At 31.6% G+C, this 17,694-nt stretch overlaps 1 protein-coding gene and 2 long non-coding RNA genes across 7 annotated transcripts in view; 2 read left to right on the top strand and 1 right to left on the bottom strand.

Annotated features, from left to right (window-relative positions):
• Window positions 1-497: 497 nt before the first annotated feature.
• Window positions 498-4,155, bottom strand: LOC127737620 (uncharacterized). Its single transcript, XR_007999717.1, has 3 exons — window positions 3,985-4,155; window positions 3,405-3,532; window positions 498-808 (listed from the first exon to the last, which is right to left on the bottom strand). It is a non-coding gene; the product is annotated as an uncharacterized LOC127737620 (long non-coding RNA).
• A 177-nt stretch (window positions 4,156-4,332) lies between these two features.
• On the top strand, window positions 4,333-9,882 carry LOC127737616 (uncharacterized). Of its 2 annotated transcripts, XR_007999713.1 has the most exons (4): window positions 4,333-4,467; window positions 5,850-5,977; window positions 8,194-8,341; window positions 9,753-9,882. It is a non-coding gene; the product is annotated as an uncharacterized LOC127737616 (long non-coding RNA). The 2 variants fall into 2 exon arrangements; XR_007999712.1 differs by lacking the exon at window positions 8,194-8,341 and having other exon boundaries at window positions 4,337-4,467.
• Window positions 9,883-13,018: 3,136 nt separating this feature from the next.
• The window catches only part of LOC127737601 (zinc finger CCCH domain-containing protein 13-like), a 46,127-nt gene continuing 41,451 nt past the window's right edge, over window positions 13,019-17,694 (top strand). For all 4 annotated transcript variants that reach the window (XM_052248436.1, XM_052248438.1, XM_052248435.1 and 1 more), the window contains exons 1-3: window positions 13,019-13,198; window positions 14,541-14,620; window positions 15,378-15,478. In XM_052248436.1, the coding sequence (XP_052104396.1) occupies window positions 13,064-13,198; window positions 14,541-14,620; window positions 15,378-15,478 (316 nt within the window). In that variant the 5' untranslated portion in view covers window positions 13,019-13,063. The remainder of the gene's footprint in view (window positions 13,199-14,540; window positions 14,621-15,377; window positions 15,479-17,694) is intronic.

Below are 17,694 nucleotides of genomic sequence, written 5' to 3'. Positions count from 1 at the left end.
CATTACGTGAAAACTATGTTATTTCCACGTGTGTATCACACCGTTTAAACGTTTATATCACCTGTATTTGACACACACAAGATTCTCACGTGATAATCACGTTTTAATCTGCTCACGTAATATTCACGTTTAAACGTAACGTTATTTTCACATGTAAATTTTTTAACGTGATATTAACGTGTAAATATTGTGTTAATTTCACATTTAGATTTTTTCACATTGTTTTAACGTGTAAAAGTTGTGTTATTTCACGTCTATATTTTCACATGATTGTGATGTGAATTTCATATTAATATCACATGAATAACATATGTACATGTAAGTGCAAGTTATTTTTGCAATGGCTATGTTGGATTTTCATGTGTTCAGTGAATATTTAAGGTAATGCATCTGTCATATAAATTTTACCTTAGTACAACATAAAAATTCACCAATTGCAAAAATTTAAGTTATAAGTGTATTGTATGTTGTTTACTGTAAAATATTATATATTCCTTCACATGGGTTATTCTGAATTAACAGACTAATTAGAAATATACATTGTGCTTTGTTATGCTCTAAATGATTGAGTCTTCCTTTATTTCCTGTTCTATTTTATAAAAATCTTCCTTTACTTCAAGTTGACAATGGTTTTCATTAGAATCACAAGAGGTATATTCATTCTGTAACAAGTCTTTTTAACTGAAATAAAACTCATTTCATGTTCTGATATCTTCTTTTCACAGTCTTGTTGTTATAATGATTTACTGCTGCAGACACGTATTTCCTCTTTTTATTCACAGAAGATGTATCACTCTGTCAATTTTCCCTGCAAACATAAGAAAAGTAGTAAGAACAAAGAAATGCTCTAAATAGAAGATGCAAAACTACATCATATGAATGTTTTAGTTTATGATTATTTTATTCGAACAATTGACTTAAATAGGATCAGACACAAGTTTTACTTCTGTATACAATAGGATAATAATATTATATTAAATTGAGTATGCATACATATAAAATTATTTAATTCTAACATGAGTATATATAAGTTAACCAATTTGAAAATAAAATGCAAGGCTCAGCTTGATATGACTGACCACAGAGGTATATAGACCAATTTGAAAATGGGGCCCAAAATCAGAAATCTAACTAAACGATTAGATTCAGCATATCAAAGAACCTCAAAAATCCAATTTTTGTTGAAATCAAACAAAGTTTACTTTTGGACCCTTTGCTTCTTAATGGGGACCAATTTAAAAAAAGGGGCACAAAATTAAAATTTTAACTTAACAGTTAGATATCTCATATCATAGAACCAATAAATAATTAAATTTTATATGTCATCAAACGACAAAGTTTAAATTTGTACCCTAGGGACCTCAATGTGGACCTATTTTAAAAAGGAGGCCAAGTCTATATACAAGTAACAAGGTTTGAAAAAATAAAATAAAGACTTTGAATTAAACACAATTGAAATTGGTCAAGGAATAAGCAGTTTATACATGTACAAAGAATAAACAAAGTGTTATTTTTGGCCCCTAATGCCTAAACTGTTAACATGGTTAAGGCCATAACCCCCAAAATCAATCCAACCTTCCTTTTGAGTTATGGAACCTTGTGGTGTCATAAAGATCCATTAACTTAAATTTGCGACTGTATAAATATATCATGTATATTATGAAAACAAGAGTGCACACCCTGAAATGTCCTGCCTTCTTTACTAACCATTGATATTATATTGATAGTCCTAAATATAAAGCTGAACTACAACTATCACATAAACTTAACATGATCCAAGAAAATGAGGTCAAGGTCATATAAACCAAACGAGAAATACATGTAGTATGTACATTTATACACCTTACAATCATTCAATACACTAAATATAGTTAACCTATTGCTAACAGTTTCTAAAAACAGACTTAACCAAGAAAACTAAACATTGAACAATGAACCATGAAAATGAGGTCATGGTCAGATGAACCATGCCAGGCAGATATATACAGCTTACAGTCCTTCCATACAACAAATATAGTTGACCTATTGCTTATAGTTAAAGAACGGACCAAAACACAAAAACTTAACACTGAACAATGAACCGTGAAAATGAGGTCAAGGTCAAATAAAACCTGCGAGGCTGATATGTACATAATAAAATATTTCCATACACCAAATATAGTTGACCTATTGCATATAGTATTAGAAAAACAGACCGAAACTCAAAAATTTAACTTTGACCACTGAACCATGAAAATGAGGTCAAGGTCTGATGACACCTGCCAGTTGGACATGTACACCTTACAATCATTCCATACACCAAATATACTTATCCTATTACTCATAATAAGAGAGAAATGAACATTACAAAAAATCTTAACTTTTTTTTCAAGTATTCACTGAACCATGAAAATGAGGTCAAGGACAATGGACATGTGACAGACGGAAACTTCGTAACATAAGGCATTTATATACAAAGTATGAAGCATTCAGGTCTTCCACCTTCTAAAATATAAAGCTTTTAAGAAGTTAGTTAACGCCGCAGCCGCCACAGCCGGATCACTATCCCTATGTCGAGCTTTCAGCGACTAAAGTCGCAGGCTCGACAATAAAAACTACATTTATGGGATTTGAAGGAAGAAGTGATGAAAAAGCAAATGAGGATGAAAATTAAAGTTTTGAAGGTTGAATCCAAGATACATTATTACCATACCCAATGAAATAAGAAACTGCTTAGAAATTTATATAATTAAATATATATGTACAATGACAAGACTCAATACAAAGTTTATAGTAAAACTGAAGAAAGACAAAACTCAATGCATGCCTGATTCAAAGTTTACAGTAATACTGAAGAAAATTTTGTGACGGTCAGATTGACGGGACAAAAACAATAATACAAGTTCTCTTGGTCTCCTTAGATAATAAGGCTGCATGGACAAGCTAATATATAGCCTTTATTTATATCTTTAACCTTTTAGTCATTTCAGGATATCTGCTAAAGACCAATCTTTGGTAGTCTCGGATACATGTACCCGGTACATAATATTCACGAGCAGAGACAATCAAATTAGAATTGTTTTACATTTGTCATTTAGTAGCCTTTTATAGCTGTCTATGCAGTATAGGTTTTACTCATTGTTGAAGGCCATACAGTGACCTAGAGTTGTTAATGTTTGTATCATTTGGTCTCTTGGAGAGAGTGTCTCATTGGCAATCTTACCACATCCTATTTTTTTACATTTGTATTGACACTTACAATGTATATTGAAGTCTTTGTTTAACCAAAAGATGCCTCTACTGGTTTTGTTGTTTGTTCGGGTGCTGATTCATTGAAATATAGACGACATTTCTTTTCATTTATTTATCTCAATCGTTTGACCGTTACAGCCAAGTTAATCAAGTATAAAATAAGTATATAATACCTGCTGCTTTTACTTCTTCTCCTTATTGAAAAAGTACATTTCCTTTGTTAATTTCTTTTTTTTCCCCAATGAGCTCCTCAACAATTTTCTCTATTCATTAACTAAGAACTTGGGAACTTGCTGTATCCCTAAAAACATATCAAATTATTCAATTGATGGGAAAAAATCTTTCATTTTTATAATGGTATTATTTATTACACAATAGAAATATTACTCTTAAATATTTGTTTACATGTAGCTTAAGTTTTTAGTTAAATGTCATAAATATGTAAGCTAAACATAAAATAAAAGATAGCTGTTCAAAGCTGACTGACATGATATCATCAATTAGATTTAACCCCCTGAAGTGCAAATTAAGGAGAAATTACAATCCCCCCCCCCCACCCCTTTTATTAAAATTTATGTCATTTATGGATCCACCACTGAATATGGAAAAAGAGTTCATAAATCGGTTTGACTTGTGTCTTATCGAATTTGTGTTAAGCTTATTTAAATAAAATATATGTTTTAACTAAACTTTAGTCTAGCCTTTAATAGGGTAAAAAAAATCAGAAAAAAACTGTAATTTTATCGAACTTACCTGCACTGCATATTATTAAAGTCACAAGTACACAGTACAGTAGACCCGAGACAGAACTTTTTTTACTTCTACAGTTCCGTCATTGTACAGTACACAGACTCTGTCAGTTTCATATGGACTGGTATCACCTTGACAAGGAGATTGCTTGCCAAAAATAACCGCGGGAAATACCGCACACCTTGAAAAATTTCGGAATCGGTGTGTAACCCAGAAGCGGAATCAATTTATTAACATTGTTTTGTTATCCAGCTGGTAGCTTGATATAATTTAAATATTTAATTTAATTAATTATTTGAATATTTAAACATGAAATACAATCGGAAATTCAGTTTAAATGAGAATTGATGTGCTTCGTCTCTCAGAGAATTATCCCGTACGGTTCACAGAAACGAGCGTCTCAGACGACACATTTGGACGACACCAATTTTGACACCACAGTAGTGGCAATGGAAAGTAATGCAGATACTCTTGAAGATATAACAGGTATATTTTATTTCACAACCCCGTTATGAAGGTATGTGTACAATAGTTAATTAAAACGTACCATTCCCTGAATAAATACAGTCTTCATGAAACTCTTGACTGCCTGAAAATTGGAAAAACCCGTCATAAACTTTTAAATTCCTTTAAATTTAAATCATTTAGGGCCTATGGTTTGTGACTTGTGAGTCCTTTTTCATTAAAATTTTACTGTCCTGACAACATTTATATATGCCTGGGCCGTATGATTTTTATGAGTTAATCATGATCAAGACCAAATGATCACACTAATACCCATCTTTTGAAAGAAATTACCACAGGCACTAACATTAAGTATATAATTTAATCTCTGTAAAAAATAAATATCTTCTTTTAAGTTTTAAACTGAGTTTTACTGTGCATATTGCTGTGTGTTTCTTTATTCTACATTGGCTAGAGGTAGAGGGCTGAGATCTCACAAAACATGTTTAACCCCGCCGCATTTTTTTGCCTCTCCGAAGTCAGGAGCCTCTTACCTTTGTTAGTCATGTATGCTTTTAAATTTTAGTTCATTATATGTTTTGGAGTTTAGTGTGACGTCCATTTTCACTGAATTACTCAAATAGTACACATTATTATGGAGGGGCCAGCTGAAGCGGGATTTTCTGGCTTCGTTAAATACCCATTGATGGCCTTCGGCTGTTATCTGCTCTTTGTTGGGTTGTTGTCTCTTTGACATATTCCCCATTTCCATTCTCAATTTTACTCAGACTGACTCAGAGACACATCATATATAATGTCTCTGATTTACTTCACAAGTATAAAAGAGAACTGAAGTTAGTATTTATAGATAAATTATTTTATATTTATATATCTATTCAAAATAAAATTATGAAAAGAAAAGTAGAGGTTATTAGGATTTTTTTTAATGTCAGAATATCATGGATAAAGCCAGAGGATTCTGAATATCTGGCAAAAACTCAAAAACATGAGGAACGAACATCCTTAGACATAAATATATGTGGGTTGTGATTTTTACAAGACTTCAATAAATAAATAGGGGCTTTTTAACATTCAGCTGCAGGTACTGAGGACCTACATGGATTGATCACTTACACTTATCTGTCTGGAGTGGTATATAAACTTCACATGTCTCATAGACATACACCACATAACTCATTTTATTTCACCAGTTCAATATATGTCAAGATTGTTCATGATCATAGAATGACACTTGAGTTAATTATCAGGCAATTACCTTTCATTGTTCCACTTATTAATATTTACCACACAATTTTGGTAGTTCACTGTAATGTTCCCAATTTAAAGTTTGACAGACTATGACAATAACTGTATGTGTAAAAAAAATACTTAAAATTTATGCATTTCTTTTTTCTATATGACAGATAATAAGCAGGGCATGAACGAAGTATGGAGGATCTGTTTGAAAATTCCAGACATGAGAAAGAAAATGACAGGGGGAAATGTCCAGTTCAACGTTACCAGGACAATTCAGCAAAGTTCCAACAGATATGTATGCACTATTTCCATTCTATGAAATGTAATGCATTTAACAAAACAGTGTGCTTTAAAAAGAACAACATGCCTTTTGGCTTGCAGCATATGTGCAGAGGAAGAATAGATATAATTTGTTGTACATTAATGCTACATATGATATTTAAGTAACTTTGCAGAACAAAATGTTCTGAATGTTAGCATTAAATATTTGCCACTGGACAACTGAAGGACGTTATGTAATGCATACAAAAATTGATAAATCAAATGTAAAAGGTGATAAGAATCGAATAATCATTTAAATGTGTAACTATATATACGGTACATATACAAATGTACCTAAGAAGTGACTAAACAACATGAACAATAGATATATCTAGGAGTTATTCAGGAATTATCTAACAGGGTGCTATTCAGGAATTATCTAACAGGGTCATTTTTTTACACCAACCACCGGTAATATAAAAATTCATTTTACTTAATGAAGTATGTTTCTAAAGAAATTCTAAGGAAATTACAACCACCCCCAATATAATATGACTATTTGGCATGACATCAGATGCAACTCATTCATTTGTCATTGTTACCTTTAAAAAAATAGAAATAAAAAATGACTTATAAAATCATGTCTGATTCTACAACATTTCATTTTATACTTTAAACAAATTTGATATGAATTTGGGGTGATTGATTGATGTCTTTATTTTCTCATAATTGAGATATTGAATGATTAATGTTTAGCGCCACTTTTAACACTATGGTGCTATTTTGTGGCATCCAGTTTTTATACGCCCGTTTACGGGACGTATTATGGTATACCGTTGTCCGTCTGTCCGTCCGTCTGTCCGTCCGTCGTCAACATGTCGGACATTAACTGAAAAATGCTTTAACCAATTTGCATAAAACTTTGGTGAATTGTTTATATCTATTGACGTGAGCTCCCTTTCGTTTTTTATAAAATTTAGATTTTACGTTTCCGAGTTATGGGGTTTTATTCATTAAAAAAAAGGGGGATTTTCCAGTTTTCAGACAATAAGTTTATAATGCTTTCACCAACTTGCAAGAAATTGTGGTGAATTGTTTATATCTATTGACATGAGCTCCCTTTCGATTTTTATAAATTTTAGATTTTACATTTCCGAGTTACAGGGTTTTATTCATAAAAAAAGGGGGGATTTTCCAGTTTTCGGACAAAAACTCAAAAATGCTTTCAGCAATTCTTATGAAACTTTGGTGAATTGTTTGTATGTATTGATGTAAGCTCCCTTTAGAATTTTATAAATTTTATATTTTACATTTCTGAGTTATGGGGTTTTATTCATTAAAAAAAGGGGTGATTTTCAAGTTTTCGGACAATAACTCAAAAATGCTGTCACCAATTCTCATGAAACTTTGGTGAATTGTTTATATCTATTGATATAAGCTCTCTTTTTATTTTCATAAATTTCTAATATGACATTGAGAATTAATTGAACTTTATTTGTTTATAGTCTGACAACAGATTTACTAAGTATTGCACAACAGCAAGAAATCTTTAATTGAATATAAATTCAATTCATATAACCAATTTCAAGATCTTTGACTACATTTATTCAGAAACCTATAATATGTCAAATATTTAATTACAATCCAAATTCAGACCTGAATCAAGCTTGAATATTGTGTCCATTTTTGCCCCAACTGTTCTGGGTTGGACCTCTGCGGGCGTATCTAGCTGCGCTCAGCGAAGCAGTTTATTATTGATGGAGGAAGCTGGAGAGAACCATGACCTTTGGTAGGAAAACTGACAATCCTAGTCAATAACGATTGGGAGTTAAGTTCACTTGCCACGTGCGGGATTTGAACTCACAACCTCAGTGTTGACTGGCTAGTGATACAGAAGTTCGACAACTTAGACTACTCGTCCAAGTTGGCCCCATATAATCAAAATATAATAAATATATATATACAAAATTAATTAAATATCACACAACAAAAGGAATGTAAAATAAAGAAAGAAAAAAAGAAAGTTTTATACATACACACAAAGAAATATTTAAGTCACTCAGCATAAAATCCCTATGCAATGATGTTAATCTTTAATGATAACATGTTACATGTATATACTGTTCATATCATTAACATTACTAAAGATGATTATGTGACATTTGTTTTGTCAGTCAGTAGAAGGAGGCATAATATATGTGGACTAAAGTTCATGTTCATGTACATTTATTTGAATATTTATTTTTCCAGAAAAAATCTGAATTTGAGGCAAATATATACTGTCATGTATATATATAAGATGGATAAAGGACATGATACTTTAGCAGTGCTTCAGAGAATCACATTTGGCTACAGAAGTTTGTAGTATTTTGGTTGTAATCAAGTTATTAAGCTGAAGGTAATTTAATAGTAAAACAAGAAATGTTTCCTATTCAAGTATACTAAAATAAAGTTTGATGTTTAAGTCAGAATATGATAAAGTTCTTTTTTTTTGTCTCCCTTTCGATTTACTTACGTATTTTCTGGCTTTTTTTTTTGTAAAGTACTGGTAAAAGTCAAAATTTGTTTGGTAAAGCACCATTTAAGTTCAGAACATGTTGTATATAGTATATTAATAATTTAGATAAGATAAAAATAAAAAATACAATTATTTTATCTATCTACCCTATCTTTCTGCCAGGAGACAGCAAATAAGTGTATACATTTTTTGGCTTTATTGTTTTGTCATTTTTGGGTGTAAGCGTTTAAATGTTATAGTTATTTTAAAATAACACTTTGCATCTGCGGGGGCACCAATTGTGTCTCCCAGACACAATAATATCTCAAAGAAAGTCCTACATTGACTTTGTTATAATACAGTTACTTCAGAGTGGAGTCACTTTGTCTAGTTTTCATTTCAATTTTACACAGCCAAATCACCACATTAGTTATGATACATATAAAAAAGATGTGGTATGATTGCCAATGAGACAACCCTCCACAAGAAACCAAATGCCACAGAAATTAAGAGCTATAGGTCACTGTACGGCCTTCAACAATGACCAAAGCCCATACTGCATAGTCAGCTACAAATCACAAATGTAAAACAATTCAAACGAGAAAACTAACGGCCTGATTAATGTACAAAAAAATTAACGAAAAAAACAAATATGTAACAACAAACAACCACTTAACTACAGGCTCCTGACTTGGGACAGGCACATACATACAGAATGTGGCAGAGTTAAACATGTTGGGGAGATCTCAACCCTCCCCTAATCTGGGACAGCGGTGTAACAGCACAACATTAGAACGAACTAAAAAAATCAGTTGAAAAAGGCTGAACTCAACAGATGGATACAAATAGAAATACATACAACAAAAACACAGAGTGGACGTGGATGGGTACTTGTACATCCCAACAACAAAAAGACACTTAGTACAAATCTGAGAGTGCAGATACTGACAGCTAGTTCAAAGCCAATAACAACTTAAAAAAAAATGCATCTAAGAATAAATTATCAATCAGTACACATTCAACATCCAATGGATTTAGTGTAAAGAAATCATAAACAATCAGAGAAAAACATGACCTGGTGCAATGCCAAGATACAGGAAATGACAGATTGTAGATCCATGAAAGTGCATATGTATATAATAATAATGTTTACTAGGGTTGTAAACTATAGATATATTGAGAATTTTATCACATTGTTGTTTACAAAGCAAAAGCAACACTCATATTAGAAGTAAAATAAAGCTTTCATTATGTATGCTTAAATAAGATAATATTATAACAGTAAATAAAATTCTTTTTTTTATCCTTTCAGATGAAGAAACTTTCAAAAGAGTGGAGCATTTAGAAGATGGAACAATCAAATATTATTTGTTACTATTTCAGTAACTTTTCAAATGTTAACTGTTTAGAATATTCTTAAATATAAATATAATTGAATTTAATGTGGAAAGTGTTTTGTTTTTTTTAAACATTTGGTAACATATGCCTCTGTTAGGGACAATTTTTTAATCATAAGCTGATTATTTTTAGATTTGTCATGGTAAACCTGCAAGGGACACAACTCTTGTAGAATGAACATTGTAAAATAGCTAGTCTGTATTGAATTGTTGTTTGGTATACATTTGGTTTTGCATTATTTGTTGTGCAATTTCGAATTCGACTTCTTTTCAAACATTGTATAAATTTAAAATGTAGCTGACTTTGACATTGGTATTCATACTTTTAGATTTTTTATGAATTGTCAAACAAACGCGATTATAAAGCAAGAATTTCAAACAAACAAAAAAAGAAATGCTAACAGGAAGATTCGAAAGGTTTCAAACATGTAGAAATAGTCTCATGTTTTAAATAAGATTTGGATTTATATATATATCTACATATATATATATATATAAGTTTTAATGGATGCTAAACATCCAGCCAAAAATATTACATACATATTCAGGATGATAAAAGGTTAATAAAACATGCATATGAGGTAACTGATAATCAATATAAGACAATTTATTGATGTATAACTCACTTTTACAGTACTTTTACCATAAAGAACCAGAGAAACATCTTCAAATAGAGATGACCAAGAACAAAAAATGATATGTCAATGAGTGCAACAAAGACAATATTTCATTTTTCCTAGTGGCTGCTTCACATAAAAGTCTTGAAGTATTATCACGTTTATATCACGTGGCTTTATATTAAACGTATATATCACGTTGTATTATCACGTTGATATTATGTGGATTTATATACAACATGAATATCACGTGTGACGAACGTTTATTTCACGTTGTGCTCACAACGTGAATATTACGTTTCTGCTCGTTTCACGTTGTACTCACGTGGTGTGGACAACGTGAATATCACATGATTCCCATGTTAAAATCACGTTGGAAAAAATTGCCTGTGTATACAACCTGAGATAAAGGTACATTATATACATGTAAAACATCGATTATCGCAGTAATTATTATTTACAGCAAATGCTGTTCAACAAACAAAGTATTCAGAGACTATTCATGAATATATAGTATGAAAATTAATTAAGTAATTCGTTAATATTATAGCATGTATCTTTAAACTGTGTCACAACGAGTTAGAATCTTTTACCTCTGAAGACAATTTTTTCCATATGTGTGCACCCGAGTACATTAATAGTTTCTTTATAAAATTGGACTTAGGCTTTGGCATGTGTAAATTTGTATTGTAAATGGAACGTATCTGATAATTTTGAACATTAAAATATTGGAAATTTGATTCGAAATAATGAGGCGCAAATCAATTTAAAGATTTGCACTTAATTTGTAAAGTGCGATTTTCATTTACTAGCACTTGGCCAATACCATGGTGATTGACTATTAGTCCCCGATGGTACTTCATAGGAAGATACGTCCGAATCTTAATTTGTAAATCTTATCTTACTGATAATTTTTGTTGCTTACAGTTTTTTTCTATAAATATTTCTCAAGAAAATTGCCCACAACAACACATGTGGATGCACTTTATAAATCGTCATTTTTTTATGTTTAATTTTTCTTTATCTTTTTAAATTTGGACGATAAAGGTCAAATAGGGCCCGGATAAAATCTTCATTTTAGGGCAATAACTCCTATTAGAAGTCGATTGGCAACTTTAGTGTTTACAGTTTCTCTCAATCTTTTTATCTTAGTACATGTATGATGATTGCGAGAGAGAACATAAAGCAGAACATAAAGCACGAAAAAGACGGTAAAGATAAATATTTGCTTAAGAACAATAATTCCGATACCAACCGTTTTGATTATTCGACTTATAACTAGATCTTGTTTTCTCTATTTTTTACCCTTTCCTTGCTGTATATATACAGTTTCTCTCTAAATATCATAGTTAGAAAATAGCAAAAAATGTAAAAATGGGTTACAATTTTCGTTTAAGAGCATGATATCCAAAATAGGTCAATTCACGATTTCGGTTGAGTTGACTTATTTGTCTACCTTGTTAAGCTCTGTACAGTTTTTTTTTCTCTTTCTATTATATTTTCATGAAAATAATCAATGATGCAAATATGGGTAAAAAGTTGTCAATTAATGGCAATAACTCCTAAAAGGAGTCACTTGACTATTTCGGTCATGTTGACTTATTGTAGATCTGATTTTGCTGATCAAACTTTTTTATTACCGTTTTTCTATCTATAAAATAGTTTTCAAGATGATTGCCGAAAACTCCAAAAGTGGCCAAACATCGTCATTAAAGGTCTAAGTCCTAAGGAGCCAATTGACGATTAAAATTAGAATTACAACGTGATGAAGTAAACTTTGATAAAACAAGTCAGGCTATTTCACTGAAATAGCTGTCAATAGATATTCACGGAATAATGCATGCTTGTTGGTGGAGACTTCAACCTATTAATACTTGAATTATATCCCTGCAAATTGGACACATTCTCTGTTGAAAAGGCAGAGACCTATAATACATATGTAATACATTTAGTATATATGTCTTTGGTAAAGGTGATGTAACTAGTAATGTCTGCCAACTTCTACTTGTAATTTTCTACTACCATTTTTTATCTTTACCATTTTAGGTAAATTTTGTTAAGGCCTACAAATAGATATTTTCCAAATTCAAAAATATTTTTAATTATCATAGTCACAAGCAAGAGCTAGTTTCCAGGATTTTATAAATACCTCTCTAATTAATTTTGAATTAAAAAAAAAAGTGATTTTGTCTGAAATGCTGAAATGAGGTGAACACCAAGTTTACATAATAAAACTTTTATTTTCATTCAAAAACCATTAGACAGGTTAAAGTTTTCACTGTATGCTTTCTTTGTCACATAGTAACAGTAAGACTGAACTTAAGCCAGGAACTCATTGCATTTGTAACCGGGCTGACAATGAAAGTGGGAACGTACTACATTATTAATTATAAACAGCATCGTTATTAAACACCAGAAACATATAATCATGTCTCTTAAGACATATAATCATAAGTCTCTTAACACCCAATAAAAATTTTCCAAATTGAAAATAAAAAATATAATAATGTGAAATATTTTTTCCGGATCTTTGACCTGGTTTGTGTCAAAATTTATGTATTAGCTTCACCGGAAGTTGTAATAAGTGCTTTCGAAACTGAAAATGCGAAATGAGCAAATTGAAACGCAGAGTTACAGTTGATAACCAGCAATCAACTCAAGACGAAAGTGACAGACGAAAGCCAAGTGTTTTTGAAAGATTAGGGCCTGGTGCAGCAGGTGCCAGTCGAAAATACGACGAAAGTGTAAGCTTAAACGTTGGAATGAAACACCACATTTATAAACATAAATAATATGATCACTCAAATCTACAATTCGAGCTCATAGTTAGATCGTATTGTATTGTTCAATTGAGCCAAAGACATATAATACAAAAGGCTGGCAACTCCGTTTAATGGCCATATTATAATCTATTAAAAAAAGAATTTTTCTGATTTGGCCACCACATAATTTTACAACCATCAGTGGCATCACATTTGAAAAATGGATTTACAACATAGACTAAGCCCAGCCCCATCACTGAGTTTGAAAAGTTCAAGGCCTAGCATTCACTGTAGATATAATATGAGGCAGGTGGAACCTGTGGAAGAGGACGAAGTCCGTTTAAATCATTAATAAAATATTGACTTTTGCAAAATTTAATAAAATGTACTACAGCTGTCAACTACATTTATTGTTATATTTTACAGATTTTAATTTTATGACATTGAATAGTACCAAAAAAATTACTATCATTTAAAAACAATCCATAACATTTGACTTTTAAAAAGGCTAACATTACATAACCCTTTACCAAATTGCAACAAAGGAATGACCAGCATATTTTTAATTTAGGTTGAAAAAGTTAGGGAAAGTCAGAAATTTCAATGTAATCAAAGAAATGCTATCTTCAGTGAACATTATTACATATTAAAGTCTTTTGATAAATAAAAATAAAATAATGTATAGTTTATTATTAACCTTCATGTATCAGATTCCTTACAAGACACAAAAACAGGGTAGTTTCCCATGGAGAACTTTATTTGTTTGCTACAAATTTGTATGTTAAATTAGTACTTGACTCATTTTTTAACTGTCAATATTCTTTAAATTTTTTTGGCAATCAGAAACAAAAAAATTGCTGGAAATCATATGAGGCTCCTTATATTTTACGCCTCAAGACAAAGGGTACTGGAAAAGGCTTCTTCACTAATGCAGGAACCTGAAAAAAAAATTGAATAATTTTGATTCATAAGTATATTGATTTTTGTTTTTATTGAATTTTCTACTGTAAATGAGGACTTCTGTGAAGTGATCATCAATAACTCTGTCAAACGTTTAACCTTCATACGGAATGTTATGAAACGTGGACAGAAGCTTCTTCAAGATCAAGAAGTCTGAAAGAAAACGTTTAATTTTTTTACTTCATTTTTTCCATATTTTACTGATAAATGAACTACATGTAAGTTTTTGTCAGTCAACAATATACTTTTACACTCACAGCAACAATTGCAGGGCAGATGCAGGGTTCCACAGAACCTTTTATGATTTTTTTTTACAAGCTCGTTTAAAAAGATGTCGTCTTTGATCATTATATTTCTTTTACAGATATGCAGAAATTTTTTAGCTGGAAAATGTTACTATGGAATTAAATGCAAATTTAAACATGTAAAGAGAAGGCAAGAAAGGTAATATGATAATAGGATGAACTGTTGCTAACACTTTGTGTCATTTCTAAATGCCAAATTAATGTTTCTTTATGACATCTTTTGGCTAACTTAGATATTTGGATTTTCTTTGTGCACAAATAAAGCTGTGTTTTACACAGTTAACTGAGTTTTATCTCTAATATACATCCTTTTTTTTGTCCCCCAGGTCTTGTAGAAAAAATATAGTTTGGCTTTATAATTGCATCAACTTAAAACTTATTTGGTAGACTATAGTCAGTCACCCATCAAGAAATTTATAGAATTTAAAAAGGAAAAGGTGTTTCAGGAAGTAATCGTGTATTGATGTCAATTAATTGTCAAAATTGATTTTTCAAAGATCAGTATATTTTTAAATTCTGTGAAAAAAAGCAGTATTTTTATTTGTCTATTGATAGGAATAGTTAACCACATGTATTTCATCTTTGATTTGAAGGTCTATTAAAAGATTTATTTATTTAATTTCATGCAAAATGGCAACAAACCGATATAGATCACGAACTCAAACTGATCCTGCAAAACGCAAACACTATTCATTTAATTATACACTTTTATCCCAAATGGTACAACTTAAAAATAAACATTGTATAAAACACATTAGCAATAAGAAGCTGACACATGCTCTATACTTATTTTACCTTGTTACCCAATATCATGCTCCTAAATTTAAACCTTTAAACTTATGAGAAAGGTTGAAATATGCTAAATGAGTTTTAATTTAATTTATGTAAATTTTCAGGGATGAAGATTCTAGTTCTGACGAATTCAGTAAAATAGTCAGAAAAAGTAGACGTGATTCAGAGAGGAGTGAAGGAGAGGAAGAAATGAAAGGCAGCAAGAGTAAGTGGGATCAAGAATTAAGTCAACTGTTGTTGTCAAAAAGTCACATGACAATAGGGAAGACGGTGACAGCTGCCAGCTGGGAGCATGGGGGTACCTGTCAGACAAAAGAAAACTTTTGGTGTTTGAACAAAATGATCCATCATTCGGATTGCTTTTATCCTTATATCATGATAAAAATAATCTAAACAATCCTGTTTCATATTTTCATTTAGATCTTTTTTCCATTATGATGCATGAGACTATTTTCCATAGCCTTAGAAACATTACTGTGAGCACTGTCAAGATTTAATCTTTATTGGGATGAATGGCATAATTGCTTGAGTCTTTTCCATCTCCTATTCTTTCATTAATAAGTTTGATACCCATTTATAATTTTGATTTTCTGTTGTTTTGTAATTGAAAAAGTTATATCTTAATTAAATTATGGTAGAAAAATGTGCTATATTATAAAATGTTATCAAATGAAAAGGAAATCAATGTTGTAGATCTTAGGGAAATAGGTTTCACATTATTTTGTCATTTTAGTGGAGGGGCTGTACCCCTGGCTTTTCAATCTGTGTTCCAAGGTTTTTTGGAAAGTTTGCTATAGCTTGCTTTAGCAATATACTTTCCTAAGGCATCGGCCTCAAACCGGAAGTTGCACAGACTATCTTACTATGTCTACTCCTAGATAATGTAGTACTAGTGTTTGAATACTAATTCTAGGAAGATGCTTTTGAAATTTTGAGTTACTTCTATTTTGATTAGCTTACAGCTTGAATTAAAATGTACTGAATGTTCAGTGATAATTCAAATGAATTCAACTTCATTTTGAAAATGGCTATCACAAACACTACTTCGCAGATCTGCGCTGTGAGGAAATTAAAATCAATGCACATCTACACGAGACAGCAGTTTCTACGTTATGCTTTTATCGGTATTCCCCAGACATGCGTGAGATCCATATATGTGTACCTCCTGACGGGAGTACAATAATCCCGGTTTCAGGGGTTTCCTCCCGTCCTCCGGTTGAAGAGAAAATAAATACCGTGTTTAAAATATTTCATGAATGAACATTTTCCTACGCTATTTTTACTACGATTTTTACAAATGTTTATTACAGACGTAAAAGCCCGAGTGAATCGAAAGTAACCTGTTATCTCATCTCGTCCCATAACAGACTCAGACTATAACAAACTCGGCCTATTACAAAATCGGACTATAACAAAATTCGTATATACTATTTGTTATAAAGTCTCCCAAACAAAGTTTGGAGACTTATTGGTTTTGCTCAGTTCTTATTATTTTTCTTCTTGGGTTCTATTTATGGGTATTTTGAGGGGCCTACAGAAGGGAGGGATTTACTAAAGAACCCTATGGGATTTTATTTTTTTAAATTTTCAAATGACTATATCTTGAAAACAGTAAGTGATAAACACACGCGGTCTTCAGTAATGATCACAGGACAATAAAACAAATAAAATAAAAACTATAGGTTGAGTCCCTGGGGTCACCCCTACCCTCCCCCTCCTTTTCAATTTGAGAATGGGCTTTTATCTTGTAAACAGTCGAGATCCCCACACCTAAACCTTATATATTCATGTATGGGATAATAAAACAAATCAAATGAAATATAGCGGGAGTCCCTTTGGGTCACCCCCACCCCCTCCTGTTTGAGAACTTGTAAAACGTCGAGATCCCCACCTTGAAACCATATATATTCTTGTATGGGACAATAAAACAAATCAAATGAAATACAGGGGGAGTCCCTAGGGGTCACCACCATCCCATCCTGTTTGAGAACTTGTAAATGGTCGAGATCCCCACCCCTAAACTATATATATTTTTGTATGGGACAATAAAACAAATCAAATGAAATATAGGGGAAGTTAATGGGGGTCACCCCCACCCCCTTCTTTTTGAAAACTTGTAAACGGTCGAGATCCCCACCCCAAAACCATATATATTCTTGTATGGGACAATTAAACAAATCAAATGAAACAAAGAGTCCCCTGAGAATCAACCCCCCCCCCTTTTTGAGAACTTGTAACGGTCGAGATCCCCAACCCTAAACCGTATATATTCCTGTTAATGATTTCAAGAAGATTTGAATGACATACAGGGTTAATTCATAGGCGTCACTGATGCATATCACTTACTAGACTTAATCAATTTGTACTGGACTTTGCCCAATGTCAGGCGACCATGGGAATGACTAATTATGGGAGCTTTGT

The sequence above is a fragment of the Mytilus californianus genome, unplaced genomic scaffold (assembly GCF_021869535.1).
Source record: "Mytilus californianus isolate M0D057914Y unplaced genomic scaffold, xbMytCali1.0.p SCAF_4, whole genome shotgun sequence".
Taxonomy (NCBI): Eukaryota; Metazoa; Mollusca; class Bivalvia; order Mytilida; family Mytilidae; genus Mytilus; species Mytilus californianus.
Note: the sequence above shows the minus strand (reverse complement) of the source record. Positions and strands in the feature narration are given on the sequence as shown.